At 50.1% G+C, this 13,555-nt stretch overlaps 1 protein-coding gene across 2 annotated transcripts in view; it reads left to right on the top strand.

The window, feature by feature from the left end:
* The window catches only part of MKLN1 (muskelin 1), a 361,241-nt gene that overhangs the window by 157,351 nt on the left and 190,335 nt on the right, over window positions 1-13,555 (top strand). Inside the window, exons 3-5 of one of the 2 annotated variants that reach the window (XM_062199265.1) lie at window positions 7,089-7,252; window positions 10,157-10,231; window positions 11,317-11,482. In XM_062199265.1, the coding sequence (XP_062055249.1) occupies window positions 7,251-7,252; window positions 10,157-10,231; window positions 11,317-11,482 (243 nt within the window). In that variant the 5' untranslated portion in view covers window positions 7,089-7,250. Of the gene's footprint in view, window positions 1-7,088; window positions 7,253-9,196; window positions 9,271-10,156; window positions 10,232-11,316; window positions 11,483-13,555 lie in introns of those variants that run through there. The other variant, XM_062199202.1, reaches the window with a different exon arrangement.

Raw genomic sequence — 13,555 nt, 5'->3', positions numbered from 1 at the left:
TCCCCAACTGCTGGATCCGTTTTTTACTCTCATCAAGGACTTAGGAGAATTTCTTTTGTCCCCACATTCTAATCCAAGCTGCCAATACAAAGAATATATGTATACCAATATCAGGCCTATTTTTCATAGAGTTGGTAGGATAACCCCAGAGCATGGTTTCAGTGAGGTTATTACAGGTGATTATAAAACTCAAAACAGAGTTGAGAGTCTCCATTCCATGTTTGTGTGTACAAGGTCTGATCTACTGATATGTGGACTGGCACGGAGAGACTGCCTTGGCCCTGGCTGGTAACCTCTGTATTGGCTGCAGGTAGGGCTTTGAGGGAAGGCTACAAAAGGATCACCACCCAGCATGCCTTGCAAATGCATTTTGGACGAAACAACATCCTGTGATTTAGCAGGTTCACCGGGTGGGGCTCAACCTAAGGTCCTACCTTGGCCAGCTAGGCTGAGGGGGTGGACCCTCCTTGGATGCCTTCCTGCCTCTTCCTAGGTGTGCAACCCAGTGGCAATTGTCAGGGCTTGCAGGGCAGGGCGCGTGTGGGCGCCGGCTGCCAGCCGGCTGGGTGGTGGCACTGTGTGGAGCGCTTGTGGCTTTTCCAAAGCCCTGAGGAATCTGAGAAGCGAGCGAGGGGCATGATGCATGAAAACAAAAGGCAGTGGAAAGAGTGACCAGCCAGCAGGCTCCAGCAGGCCAGAACGCTCTGTGCTTGTTGTTGCTCTTCATGAAAATGCCGCCAGCTTCCTGGCAGGGGCTGGAAGGTAGAGAGGCTTCTTGAGAAAACAAGGACGAGGGCTGTGCATCCGGGGGCTGAGATACTGGTTCCCCGGCTTCCCAGGGGGAGCTGCAGGGGTCGGATGGGCATCGCTTTGCCTGTCGGTGGGTTTCGGCTTCTCTCTCTCTCTCTCTCTCTCTCTCTGCTCTGTCCCAAGAGATTTTCCTTCCCATGCCTAAGCAGCAAGACTTTGGGCTCAGAAGCTGCAAGGGCTGACCTGGGAGCAGAGAGGTTGGGTGGAGCCCTGGCTGGAGCTGTTCCCCGAGAAGTGATCCGAAGGTCAACCCACAGGAGGAAAAGGTCCTTGGCCGTGATTGCCACTTGAGAAGTGTTTGCTCTGAAGAAGTGCTGGTTTGGCGCAGGGAGACAAAGGCTTGCTCTCATCCTTTGCCTGCTTTGCTCCGAGTTATAAGTGCCCTGTGGCCACCCTCTCTCCCAGACCTCAAAAACGAGGTGGACACTCAGGAAGGGCCAGCATTTTTCCATTTAACTCGTGACTGGACAGACAGCTGGACGCCTTGCTAGCAGACCTGTTAGAGGGCAACCTCTACTTTTCCCTCCCCGTCATCTCCTTTCTTGGACGCTAAAATGCCTGGATGCACAATAGAGAAGTAATCAGTGTGCTCTTAAAAAGTGGCTGTGAGGATAATGAATAAAAATAGGCCGTTGTGGACACAATGGGGCCGGGCAGAGGGTGTGGTTCTCTTGGCAGCGGCTCAGGCAAAGCTGAGGTTCTGGAATGTTCCTGACTTCGCCTCTGCCTGGTGAACTCGGAGCGGCTCAGCTTGAATGTGACATGTTTGGGGTAGAATTCCATCAACGGAGTTAATCATTCCTTTCTTTGTCAGCCCATGGTATTTTACTCTTATAAAAGCATTCATTGGATTGTGTGACAGTTCTGCTTACATGGGATCATGCGTTATTCATGTGTGTGTGTGTGTGCACATGTGTGTGTGACCTCCACATCTGTGGACTGTATTTTAACATTGTAGTTCTTTGAAAAATATTTACTGAGTGAAGCAAGGTTCCTATGCAAACATCAATCCTAGCTCTTCTATTCTCTTCATCATCTCCTGCTTTCTCCTCCTGGGGGTGAAGTGCTGGCCATCTCAGCTCCACACAGAAAGGAGCGTGCGTGAAACTCAAGCAATTCTTTTTTTTTTTTTTTTCCGGAGAAACTGCTCCAGCAGGAACGAGTGTTTCAGAGATATCATCTGTTACAGGTACAGAAATTGTTTCCAGGAAACACTGCTATCATTACCTCTGAAAGGCAAGTTGGTGGAAATGGTTATTTTCCATTTGCAGATGGACACATAGAAGCTTTCTTTCTCATTTACCAATTAGAGTCGGTCCGCTCGCTCGGGTACTGTGCTAGGCTTTTTAGAGGATACAAAGAACACATTTCTTCTAATGCGAGTGACAAGATATTCGGATGCAAAAGGAACTCTAATTTGGGAGCCTATATTTGGAAGCCCATGAGTGGTCCCCAAAGAAGAACCAAAGGGAATACTAAAGGTGGGGAAAAAAAAAAAAAAAGGTCACAGCCACCAGGGCCATCATCAGGCCATCTGGGACTGGCAGCTTTGCTGCTGCTGTCACTTGGCCCCTGTGTTGGTTTCCCGTGACTGCCGTAACAAATTACTGCAAACTGGGTGGCTCAAAACAACAGAGCTGTATTTTCTCACAGTTGAGGAGGCCAGAAGTCTTCAAGCAAGGGCTTGGCAGGCTCCAGGGGAGAGTCTGTCCCCGTGGCCCCGGGCTGCCCTGGGCTGCCCTGGGCTGGGGACCACGTCACTCCAAGTCTCTGCTTCTGCCTTGTAAGGATGCCTGTGATGGCACGCAGGACCCAGCCCGGTGATCTGGGATAAGCTCCTGTTCCCAAGATCTGGGACAGAATCACCTCTTTTGCCATATAAGGCGACACCCTCCGGCTCTGGAGATTAGACTGTGTGGGCTTATTTGGGGGTGAAGAGAGAGGGACCGGGGATCATCATTCAGCCCGCCGACACCCCATATACTGCTTCTCTGTCCCACTCTGCACCTGCTCCATGGCTCTCTGGCTTACTGTGGGGTTTGGCCAGTGGGAGGCGTCAGCGAGTGTCAGCGGGTAGTAGGACAAGGGGGTGGAGATGTTTCTCTTCCTCTCAGTGGCTATTCCATTCAGCTCTTCCCATACACCAGTAAACCCAGTTGCCTCCCTTTTCTCTTCAGCACTGGGCTTCCACGTGTGAGCCTCAAGACCGCCTCCATCCTTGTCAATATGCCATATCAAGTTATTTTCAAAAGCCCAGCTGAACGTGCCTTCGATCATGACCCATAGAGAGTCCATGTGAGGCGCAAATTTAATTTCCAGAACGGGAGATACAGTCGGCTTCTCTCGGTCTAAGTTGAAGCGATGACCGGTGGGAACTGGAAGGACTGGAAGGTGACTCAGCGCACAGTGCAGCCCCAGCAGCCGGGTTATCTTGTGGGCGGGCGCTTCGGCGTAAGTAGCTGTTGCCTTGCTCTCTAATTATCTGCTATTATCGTGACTGCTGCTGCTGCCCTTGCTGCTCAGGACTTTCTATTCTTTCCTCCGTCGCCTCATGGTTGCTGCTGCTGCCACGTGATGTCAGCTTTGTTCCTTCCGTCTGCCCCTGCTATGCTCACTGCTAACTCCCTCGGATATTTCATACGCACTCCCCGGCAGGACCTGACTGGGGTGGCTGTGCACCAACAAGGATAGGTTGTTGGGCTAAGTTGTTTTTTTTTTTTTTTTGACAGGCAGAGTGGATAGTGAGAGAGAGAGAGACAGAGAGAAAGGTCTTCCTTTTTGCTGTTGGTTCACCCTCCAGTGGCCGCTGCAGCCGGCGCATCGTGCTGATCCGAAGGCAGGAGCCAGGTGCTTCTCCTGGTCTCCCATGCGGGTGCAGAGCCCAAGCACTTGGGCCATCCTCCACTGCCTTTCCGGGCCATAGCAGAGAGCTGGCCTGGAAGAGGGGCAACCGGGATAGAATCCGGCGCCCCAACCGGGACAAGAACCCGGTGTGCCGGCACCGCAAGGCGGAGGATTAGCCTGTTGAGCCACGGTGCCGGCCAGGGCTAAGTTTTTTTTTTTTTTTTTTAATCTTTTTTTTTTTTTTTTTGACAGGCAGAGTGGACAGTGAGAGAGAGACAGAGAGAAAGGTCTTCCTTTTGCCGTTGGTTCACCCTCCAATGGCCACCGCGGTAGGCGCGCTGCGGCTGGCGCACCGCGCTGATCCGATGGCAGGAGCCAGGTGCTTCTCCTGGTCTCCCATGAGGGTGCAGGGCCCAAGGACTTGGGCCATCCTCCACTGCACTCCCTGGCCACTGCAGAGAGCTGGCCTGGAAGAGGGGCAACCGGGACAGGATCGGTGCCCTGACCGGGACTAGAACCCAGTGTGCCGGCACCGCAAGGTGGAGGATTAGCCTACTGAGCCGCGGCACCGGCTTTTTTTTATGATTTACTTATTTATTTGAAAAGCAGAGTAGCAGAGAGAGAGAGAGACCCTCCATCTGCTGCTTCACTCCCCAGATGGCCACAATGGCAAGGGCCGGGCTAGATCGAATCAAGGAGCTAGGAACTCTATCCAGGTCTCCCGCGTGGGTGGCAGGAACCCAAGTACTTGGGCCATCAGCCATTCTTTCTGCAGTGAGCTGAGTCAGGACTCCAACCACAGCTCTGATACGGGCTAGGGTGGCACAAACAGCAGTTCAACCTGCTGCGCCTCAAGGCTGATCCTGTTGGGCTCAGTTTTCTTGACAAGCTGGGTCATCAGCATTGGTTGGATACCCTTTGTTAACTTTATTTGGAATGGCAGAAAAAGTTGATGCATAATTTGGTGACCTGAGTAAAACCCCCAGCCAGGGGACACGGGGGTGCTAGGCATTCCCACACCTGTGCATGGGCGGGGCTGGGTACAGTTATCCAAGTCCACAGGTACTTTTGTTGTCCAGTTTACCAGCAGAGCTATGGTGGTCTCAGAAAGGCACAACTCGTGGTCAAGGGAAACAAGTGGCCCAGGCCATCTGGCCTAATGCACATAGAGCAACTCTATGGTTAGTGAGCGTGCACTGGGAAACGCAGGTTTTACGTGTGTGAAGGGCTTTTTGCTGCTGTCACAGATCAGGGGAGATTAGTCTTAGGAGGAGCGCTGGGCATGATTCAACAATGACAATAAGAAGAGTGAGACAGAATCCGTTCTAGGACTATAGACCTGGAGGCAGTGGTATTCAGATTGCACGGGGAGTTGGAGAATGTGAAAATAGAAGGGCAAATGAGGAAGCAAGTGTCGTCATCTTAGCAGGAATAACCTACTGAAACCAGGCCTGAAACCAGGGCAGGACTGGAAAGGCAGGGAAAATGCAGTTGTGAGACTCAGAAAATGAGTGGGTTTAGAAGTGAGGCTAGTTTTGGGCTGCTAGATCAGAATCTTTAAATTATTTTTAATTTCTTCCAAAGCAACTTTTTTTTTTTTTTTTTTTTTTGGAGAGTTAACACACCAATCCTATCAGGTGCGTTAATAATCCCGGCAATATTTTTTTTTTTAATTTTTTTTTTGACAGGCAGAGTGGACAGTGAGAGAGAGACAGAGAGAAAGGTCTTCCTTTTGCCGTTGGTTCACCCTCCAATGGCCGCCGCGGTAGCGCGCTGCGGCCGGCGCACCGCGCTGTTCCGATGGCAGGAGCCAGGCGCCTATCCTGGTCTCCCATGGGGTGCAGGGCCCAAGCACTTGGGCCATCCTCCACTGCACTCCCTGGCCACAGCAGAGAGCTGGCCTGGAAGAGGGGCAACCGGGACAGGATCGGTGCCCCGACCGGGACTAGAACCTGTTGTGCCGGCGCCGCAAGGCGGAGGATTAGCCTGTTGAGCCACGGCGCCGGCCTAATCCCGGCAATATTAACATCAGCTCTTTTTATCATTTGGGGCAGATTCTTGGAAGCTGGGCTTTGGGTCAGGGGAATTTAGGAAGTAGCGGTTCTTCTGAGAGAAGCTGAGCCCAGGATTTCTGGAAAATGTCGTAGCCCATGCAGTCAAAGTGCGAACAAATGGCAAGAGCTGGGGAGCCAGGCAAGGTGATGCTTGCGGGACGTGCAGAGAGACAGAGCCGCCTGTCCACCCATGCACACTGCCTGTAGATGCCACGGGGTGACAACACGCCCCCGCTAAGCTTTTGGGAGGAGAGAGAAAAAGGAAGCCAGCTTCTTATTATTTTCCAGTGCTCACAATTCATCCCTCCAGAAATTACTCTCCTGGTGCTTGTGGGTTGTGTCGAGTGTTCCCACTGTGCATCTCTTCATTGTGTGCCTCTCATGGTAGCTGGGAAGCAGAGAAACAGGCCAGAGGTCCATGGCAAGTCGTTGGTGAGCCTTGCTTCTCAGTGGCAGTCCACGGGGAGGGCCAGGCTGGGAAAGTGCCGGATAAGCCCCCGTGCGAGGTAGCAGGATGACGTGGACCCAAACAGAGCAAGTCAGCTGCAGCCGCACGAGAGAGAGAGAATGGTGAGAGACTCCGATGAGGCACGTAGGATGTGTCTGAAATACTGAACAGAAAAAAGGTTGAGACTGAGATTTGCAGCTAGGTTCCACCGGCAGTTGCACATTCAGAACTGGAAATGCCAGCCCAGATAGTTGCAGCAGGAGTGATGGCTCACATGTTAGACAGAGTTCTAGTCCCACATGGTGAACGCTACTCTGTAGGAACAGGAGCTTCGGAGACAGGCAGAGCTACGCTCCCCTCACACTGTGTGTGATTTGAGTAACAAATCTCTCTAAGTCTTTTTTTTTTTTTTTTTGACAGGCAGAGTTAGAGAGAGAGACAGAGAGAGAGAGTTATAGACAGTGAGAGAGAGACAGAGAAAGGTCTTCCTTCCGTTGGTTCACTCCCCTCGTGGCCGCCACAGCCGGAGCTGCGCCGATCCGAAGCCAGGAGCCAGGTGCTTCCTCATGGTCTCCCATGAGGGTGCAGGGCCCAAGGACTTGGGCCATCCTCCACTGCCCTCCCGGGCAACAGCAGAGAGCTGGACTGGAAGAGGGGCAACCAGGACTAGTACCTGGTGCGCCAACCAGGACTAGAACCCAAGGTGCCAGTGCCGCAGGCTAAGGATTAGCCAAATGAGCCACGTCGCTGGCCCTCTTTAAGTCTTAATTTCCTTACTCTCATGTGAAGATGAGGACGTGGGCTGGCTCACGCAGGTGAAGCATTTGGCGTGGTTCTAGGCACACAGTAAGTGCTAAATAAATAGTGGCTATGGGTCATGATCACCCTGTTCTTAGAAGACTGTGTCATTTTCCCAAATCTTTCTTCTCCAGATGGACTCCTCCTGGGCAGATCCTGAATGTTCCTGGAATGGCCAGAGTCTGGGTCCTTTTGGGATTCTGAGAAGCAGGTGCCTCAGAATCACTCCAGGCTTGGAGTCACTGAGCCCCAGGAAGGCTATTACCTGAACAAGACATCCGTCCATCGCCGTTTGTATGTAGGTAGAACATATCTTAAGTGGTTCACTTGTTCTTACTGTTCCTTTCCCCATCCAAAAGAGAAAAACAAAGTTTTGCCATCAAAACTTTGATTTTGTGCCCGAAGAAGGCAAAGCCAAGTGCATAAAGCATTACTTGAGCCACATAACGAAGCGTTCCAGTAGGACTTCAGAAGTGAGAGATGACTGTATGTAGCGTATTGAAAGGATCTTAGTTCTAAATTACACAGGGGAAATTCTTTTGACATTACCATAAGCATCAGAAATGCTGAAAGTAACGCATACCCAAAGTATGCAAATGCTCTGGAAATTTCTGGAACAACAAAAATATACATGACTCTTCTGTTTGACACATATTACTCAGAGTAAAACCCCAAATCTTTTTTACAAAGGTTTATTTTATTTATTTATTTGAGAGGCAGAGTGACAGAGAGGAAGAGAGAAAGAGAACTTCTATCTGTTGGTTCACTCCCCAGGTGTTCTCAGCTGCCAGGGTTGGTCCAAAGTCAAGAGTTCAGAACTTCATCCAGCTCCCCCAGGTGGGTGGTAGGGGTTCAAGTACTTAAGCCATCTATTGCTGCCTTCCCAGGTACATTAGGTGGGAGCCAGGTTAGAAACAGAGCAGCCAGGACTTGAATCAGTGCTCTGATATGGAATGCCAGCATTACAGGTGGTGGCTTAACCCGCTATACCACAGCACAGGTCCCCAAACGCCAAGTCTGCACTGTCGGTCTGTAGCAGCCGCTGTGGTCCAGTCCCCACGTTCCAGCCCTCACCTCTCACAGCATGCAGCACGCACGAGCCTGGCTCAAGAGAGGCAGATGACCTGAGCTCCCCTCCCAGCTAGTCTCTTGACAGCTATGTGACTTAGGAGCAGTTATTTAACCTGTTTCTTGAAACAGAAAATCACCATCTACTTCACATAGTTGTTAGGAGAGTTAGTTAGTATTTTTAAGGGCTTAAAATAGTGCTACCAGTAAGGGTTATTTAAGTGTCTGTTGTGTAAATAAAATCCCTCCTTTTCATTCACTGCATTGCAGCCATACTGGGCTCCTCGCTGTGCCTCCAACAGGACAGTCAGCTCCTACCCTGCCCATTTGTATTGGTTGTTTTTCCAGAGGGTCCCATGGCCAATTCCTCACCTCTTGCAAGTTTCTTATATGTGTATTTTTAAATTTTTTTATTATTTTATTTTGTGTATTTGAAAGGCAGAGAGACGGTAGAAGAGAAAGAGAGGGACAGAGACTGCTCATGTCTTGGTTCATCCCCCAGATGCCTGGGTCACTCCCCAGGTCCTGTTCAACCATTGTGCCAAATACCCGTCCCCAGCTCTCACCTTTGAAATGACAACGCTAGGTAAAATTGGAATCCGCAGTATATTCTGTTTTGTTTATTTATTTTTTTAAAGATTTATTTTATTATTTATTTGAAAGGCAGAGTTACAAAGAGAGGTCTTCCATCCACTGGTTCACTCCCCCAGATGGCCACAATGGCCAGAGCTGTGCTGATCCAAAGCCAGGAGCCAGAAGCTTCTTCCGGGTCTCCCACGCCAGTGCAGGGGCCCAAAGACTTGGGCCATCCTCTACTGCTTTCCCAGGTCATGGCAGAGAGCCGGATGGGAAGAGGAGCAGCAGGGACTAGAACCGGCACCCATATGGGATGCTGGTGCTTCAGGCCAGGGCTTTAACCCACTGTGCTACAGTGCTGGCCCCTGTTTTATTTATTTTTATCTCCAACACTACCTGCATTTAATATTCCATATGATTTATAGATGTATTTGCTGTCTCCCCCACCAGAGGGTAAACCAGGGCAGCAGTATCTGTGTTAGTCTCCAGTGGATCCCAGGTGCCCAGAGCATTGCAAGGCACAAGGCACATGGCAACCCTCTTTGTGGATTGGATCCATGTGCTGTTTCCAGGAGGACAAAGCTGGAATCTGCCTTGGTGATCTGTTTGTAAATGAGCTTTCTGGTGTGCACGTGGAATGCCGAAGATCCTCCCTGAAGTTGTTTCCTCCAGGTGAATACATATATTCTCCCACAGTCATCTTGAAGAATGCTGAAAACTGGCTTTGTCCCCCTCTCAAAGATACTTAAAGGAAAACTTTGTCTGACACTGCCTTGCTCAAATTACCTTTGGTTCCTAACAAGCACACTCTGAGGCAAATCAAGTGCTAGAAGACTCTGGGGCACGGCATAGATCCAACGTGACCCACAGATCACGGCATATCATCAAGACATGCAAAGAGGAAAACTAATAGCATCTAAAAGCCCCTATTCTGGGCTCCAATCTGTGAGGCAAATATCATCATCATATAGGATAGATAAATAAACCAAGGCCTACAGAGGCCCCAAATCACAAACCCAGTAGGTGATTAAACCCTCTGTCTCCCAAATCCGCGCTTTCTCCAGTATCTCCTTTGCAGCTTCAGAGTTCTCATTTGTAGTGTGTTTAATACCACTTACACACAGAATTGTTGAGACAACTAAAAATAATATGTGTCGGCCTGGGTGCTGTGACACAGCAGAGCCCCCTGCACTCTGTACCGGAGAGCCAGCTAGAACCCAGCTGCTCTGCTTCCAGTCCAGCTTCCTGCTAAAGAGCCTGAGAGGCAGCAGGTGATGACCCAAATCCTTGAGTCTCTGCTACCCACGTGGGAGACCCGGATGGGCTTCCTGGCTCCTGTCTTTGGTCTGGCTGAGCCCTGGCTGTTGCAGTCATTTGGGGAGTAAAACTGAAGAACGAAGACCTTTCTCTCTCCCTCTCTCTCTCTCTTTCTTTCTCTCTCTCTCTCTGTGCCTCCCCCTGCCTTCTGTCACTCTGCCTTTCAAAGTCTTTTAAAAAAATAATGTATGTAAAACAGGCCATGCAATAAATGACAGCTTTCATTCTTCATGTCCTTTAGGAGTGATGATGAGATTCTTTCCATGGGGAGAGTTGCAGAGCCTCGCAGGGAGAGAAATTGGTCCTATAGAAAGAGGTGAGTTAGTTGGAATGGTTTATCTTTTTTTTAAAAAAAAAAAAAGAAGAAGAAGAATTTTAAATTTAAAACAGTTTAAATACTTATCTGTACCTTCTTTGACAAGGGTTGGCCTGTTGGACTCTCAATAGTCAAACTTGAGATAATTGGATCATGAAAATGTTGTTTGTATGGTATTATAAAAGGGATGGCTGTACACAAAGCAAAAGCCAAGCATTCAAAGTGATTTAAAAGGGGGGGGGGGGCAATGCTGTGGTGTAGCGGGTAGAGCCATCACCTGCAGCGCTGGTGTCCCATATGGGTGCTGGTTCTAGTCCCGGCTGCTTCACTTCTGATCCAGCTCTCTGCTGTGGCCTGGGAAAGCAGTAGAAGATGGCCCAAGTCCCTGGGCCCCTGCACCTGTGTGGGAGACCTGGAGGAAGCTCCTAGCTCCAGATTGGCACAGCTCCGGCCATTGCAGCCATTTGGGGAATGAACCAGCAGATGGAAGACCTCTCTCTCTCTCTCTCTCTCTCTCTCTGTAACTCTGACTTTCAAATAAATAAAACTTAAAGATAGAGAGGAGGGAGAAAAGGAAAGGAGGAGAGAAGGGGAAGAAAGCGGAACAAATACCGCTTCTTTAAGGGAGAGTGCCAGCTAATAACTGTTAAAGAAAAGATGAGACCAAAGAAATACGCTGTTGTGCAATCCCCAAGGAAACGACTGATTCAAGCAAGGACCCTCAGTGGGTGATAAAATCATTAAGTGAAAGGTTAATGGGTGGGCGTTGCAGGTTGAATTATGCCCTCCATAAAAGATATGCTGGAGTGCAAATCCCCAGCACCCCAGGATGAGCACTCACTTGGGACCAGGGGCACTGCAGATACAGTTAGTCCTAGCAGAGAGGTCCTAGCAGAGTGGGCAGGCTCCGAGTGCAGCGGGACTGGTGTCCCTGTGAGAGGACACGGACACAGGGGTGCCCTCTGTGAAGATGGGAGTGGAGCTCCAGTGCTGCCGCCCAGGGGTGCCTGCCACTCTCCTCTCGGAAGCTGGACAGGTCTCAGAGGGAGCACAGCCCTTACAATGCATTATTTTCATACTTTCAGCCTCTGGACAACGAAGTTCTGTTGTTGTGGGTCCCCCAGTTCACGAGTACGTGGTTACCATAGAAAACCAACACAGCGGGGAACAGGATCCCACAGCGCACGGTTGCCCCACATCCGAGGGTACTTCCCACAAAGTACATGGGAAGATGCGAGTAAAGGAGTAAAAGTAAGTTAATCCTGAATTCATAAGCTGCATTTTCCATGAACATCTCGAGAGCCTCTTGTGTGCAAAAGAAAGAGTTTCTACAGGAGAAATCCGTTACCACTTAACCAATGTCAATGTCATCGTATCTCCTGGGACGATGCTGTGAGAGGTACAGACTCACTCTGACAGCCTGGTTGCAGTAGGAGGTGGAATTCACTTCTTTCCCACTGCACTTGCTTCTGCCAGCATAATGCAGTTGAACTGTTGGTGCCAGTTCTAAGCCTGGGTCTCCTTGGGTGCTTCCACTCTCCTATAGACCCTCCCTTTTTCCATGAGTACAGGTGATGGCCAGCCTGCTGTAACAGCGTGATACCTCGGCAGAGGTCAGCCCAGACTGACCAGCCGCCAGTCGGCTTTCCAAATGACCTGGGACTTGTGAATGAGTCTGGCCAAAATCAGGTAAGCCCAGCCCAGAACAGTGACACTACCAACCCAGCAACTCTCGGTATAATACTACTGTGTTTTTGTTTTTAAAAAGATTTTATTTATTTGAGAAGTAGAGTTACAGACAGAGAGAGGGAGAGACAGAGAGAGAGAGGTCTTCCATCTGCTGGTTCACTCCCCAAATGGCAGCAATGGCCAGAGATGGGCCGATCCGAAGCCAGGAGCCAGGAGCTTCTTGTAGGTCTCCCACGTGGGTGCAGGGGCCAAGCACTTGGGCCATCCTCCACTGCTTTCCCAGGCCATAGCAGAGAGCTGCTAGGATCAGAACAGGAGCAGCAGGGACTCGAACTGGTGCTCACATAGGATGGCGGTGCCACAGACGGATGCTTAGCCCACTACACCACAGTGCCAGCCCCCAGCGTTTCTGGAGCAGTTCGCAGTGATAATAAATTGTTAGTCATCTGTGTTATGTTCTTGCTGTGTAAATGGAAGTTGGTCGTGAGGAAATGATCATAAAAACTTAACGTGTTCTTCAAAACAAGTAGACCCGATGCCATAAAAGCATCAGCGTGTGACAGACTCAGCAGGGCGAGGTTCTAGACAGACTAGAACGGGGTTTCTCAGCCTTGACACTAATGGATATCTTGGGTCAGGTTGTGGGGCTGCTGTCCTCATGGTAGGATTCTTTTTTAAAGGTTTATTTATTTGCAAGGCAGAGCAAGAGTGAGAGTGAGAGAGCGAGAGAGAGAGAGAACTTCCATCTGTTGGTTCACTCCCCAGATGACCACAACAGCCAGTACTGGGCCAGGCTGAAGCTCAGAGCCTGGAACTCCATCTGGGTCATTTTCTGAGGCTTTCCCAGGCACATTAGCAGGAAACCAGATTGGAAGTGAAGTGGCTGGGACTTGAATGGCACGTGGGATGCTGGTGTCGCAAGCGGCAGCTTTGCCCACTGGGCCGCTATGCCGGCCCCAAGAACTGCAGGATACTTAGCGGGCACACTGGTCTCTATACTTAAAAAAAAAAAAAGATTTATTTATGTTATTTGAAAGGCAGAGTTACAGAGAGGCAGAGAGAGAGAGAGAGAGAGAGAGAGAGAGAGAGAGAGAGAGAGGTCTTCCATCTGCTGGTCCACTCCCCAAATGGCCACAATGGTCAGAGCTGCACCAATCTAAAACCAGGAGCCAGGAGCTTCCTCTGGGTCTCCCATGTGGGTTCAGGGGCCCAAGGACTTGGGCCATTTTTTACTGCTTTCGCAGGCCATAGCAGAGAGCTGGATTGGAAATGGAGCAGCCAGGACTCAAACCAGCGTCCACGTGGGATGCCGGCACTGCAGGCAGCAGCTTTACCCACTGCGCCACAGTGCCAGCCCCTGGTCTCTATCCTTTATATGCCAGTAGCACCCTCCATCATGACAGTCGAAACTGTCTCCCGGCACTGTAACTGTCCACCTCTGGCCTGGACTAGAGAGGAAGAATCAAATGCAGTATATGGAGCTTGTTAAGGGTAAGATCAAAGAAATAAAAAAGCTGTAGAGACAACTGAAGAAATCTGAATATGAACTTAAAGGTATTAGTGAATCGTCATTGGTTTTCCCGTGCCTGATAATGGTGTTGTAATTAGGTAAGAGAGTATCCCTCAGGGCAGAGG

The sequence above is a fragment of the Lepus europaeus genome, chromosome 1 (genome assembly GCF_033115175.1).
Source record: "Lepus europaeus isolate LE1 chromosome 1, mLepTim1.pri, whole genome shotgun sequence".
Lineage (NCBI taxonomy): Eukaryota > Metazoa > Chordata > Mammalia > Lagomorpha > Leporidae > Lepus > Lepus europaeus.
Note: the sequence above shows the minus strand (reverse complement) of the source record. Positions and strands in the feature narration are given on the sequence as shown.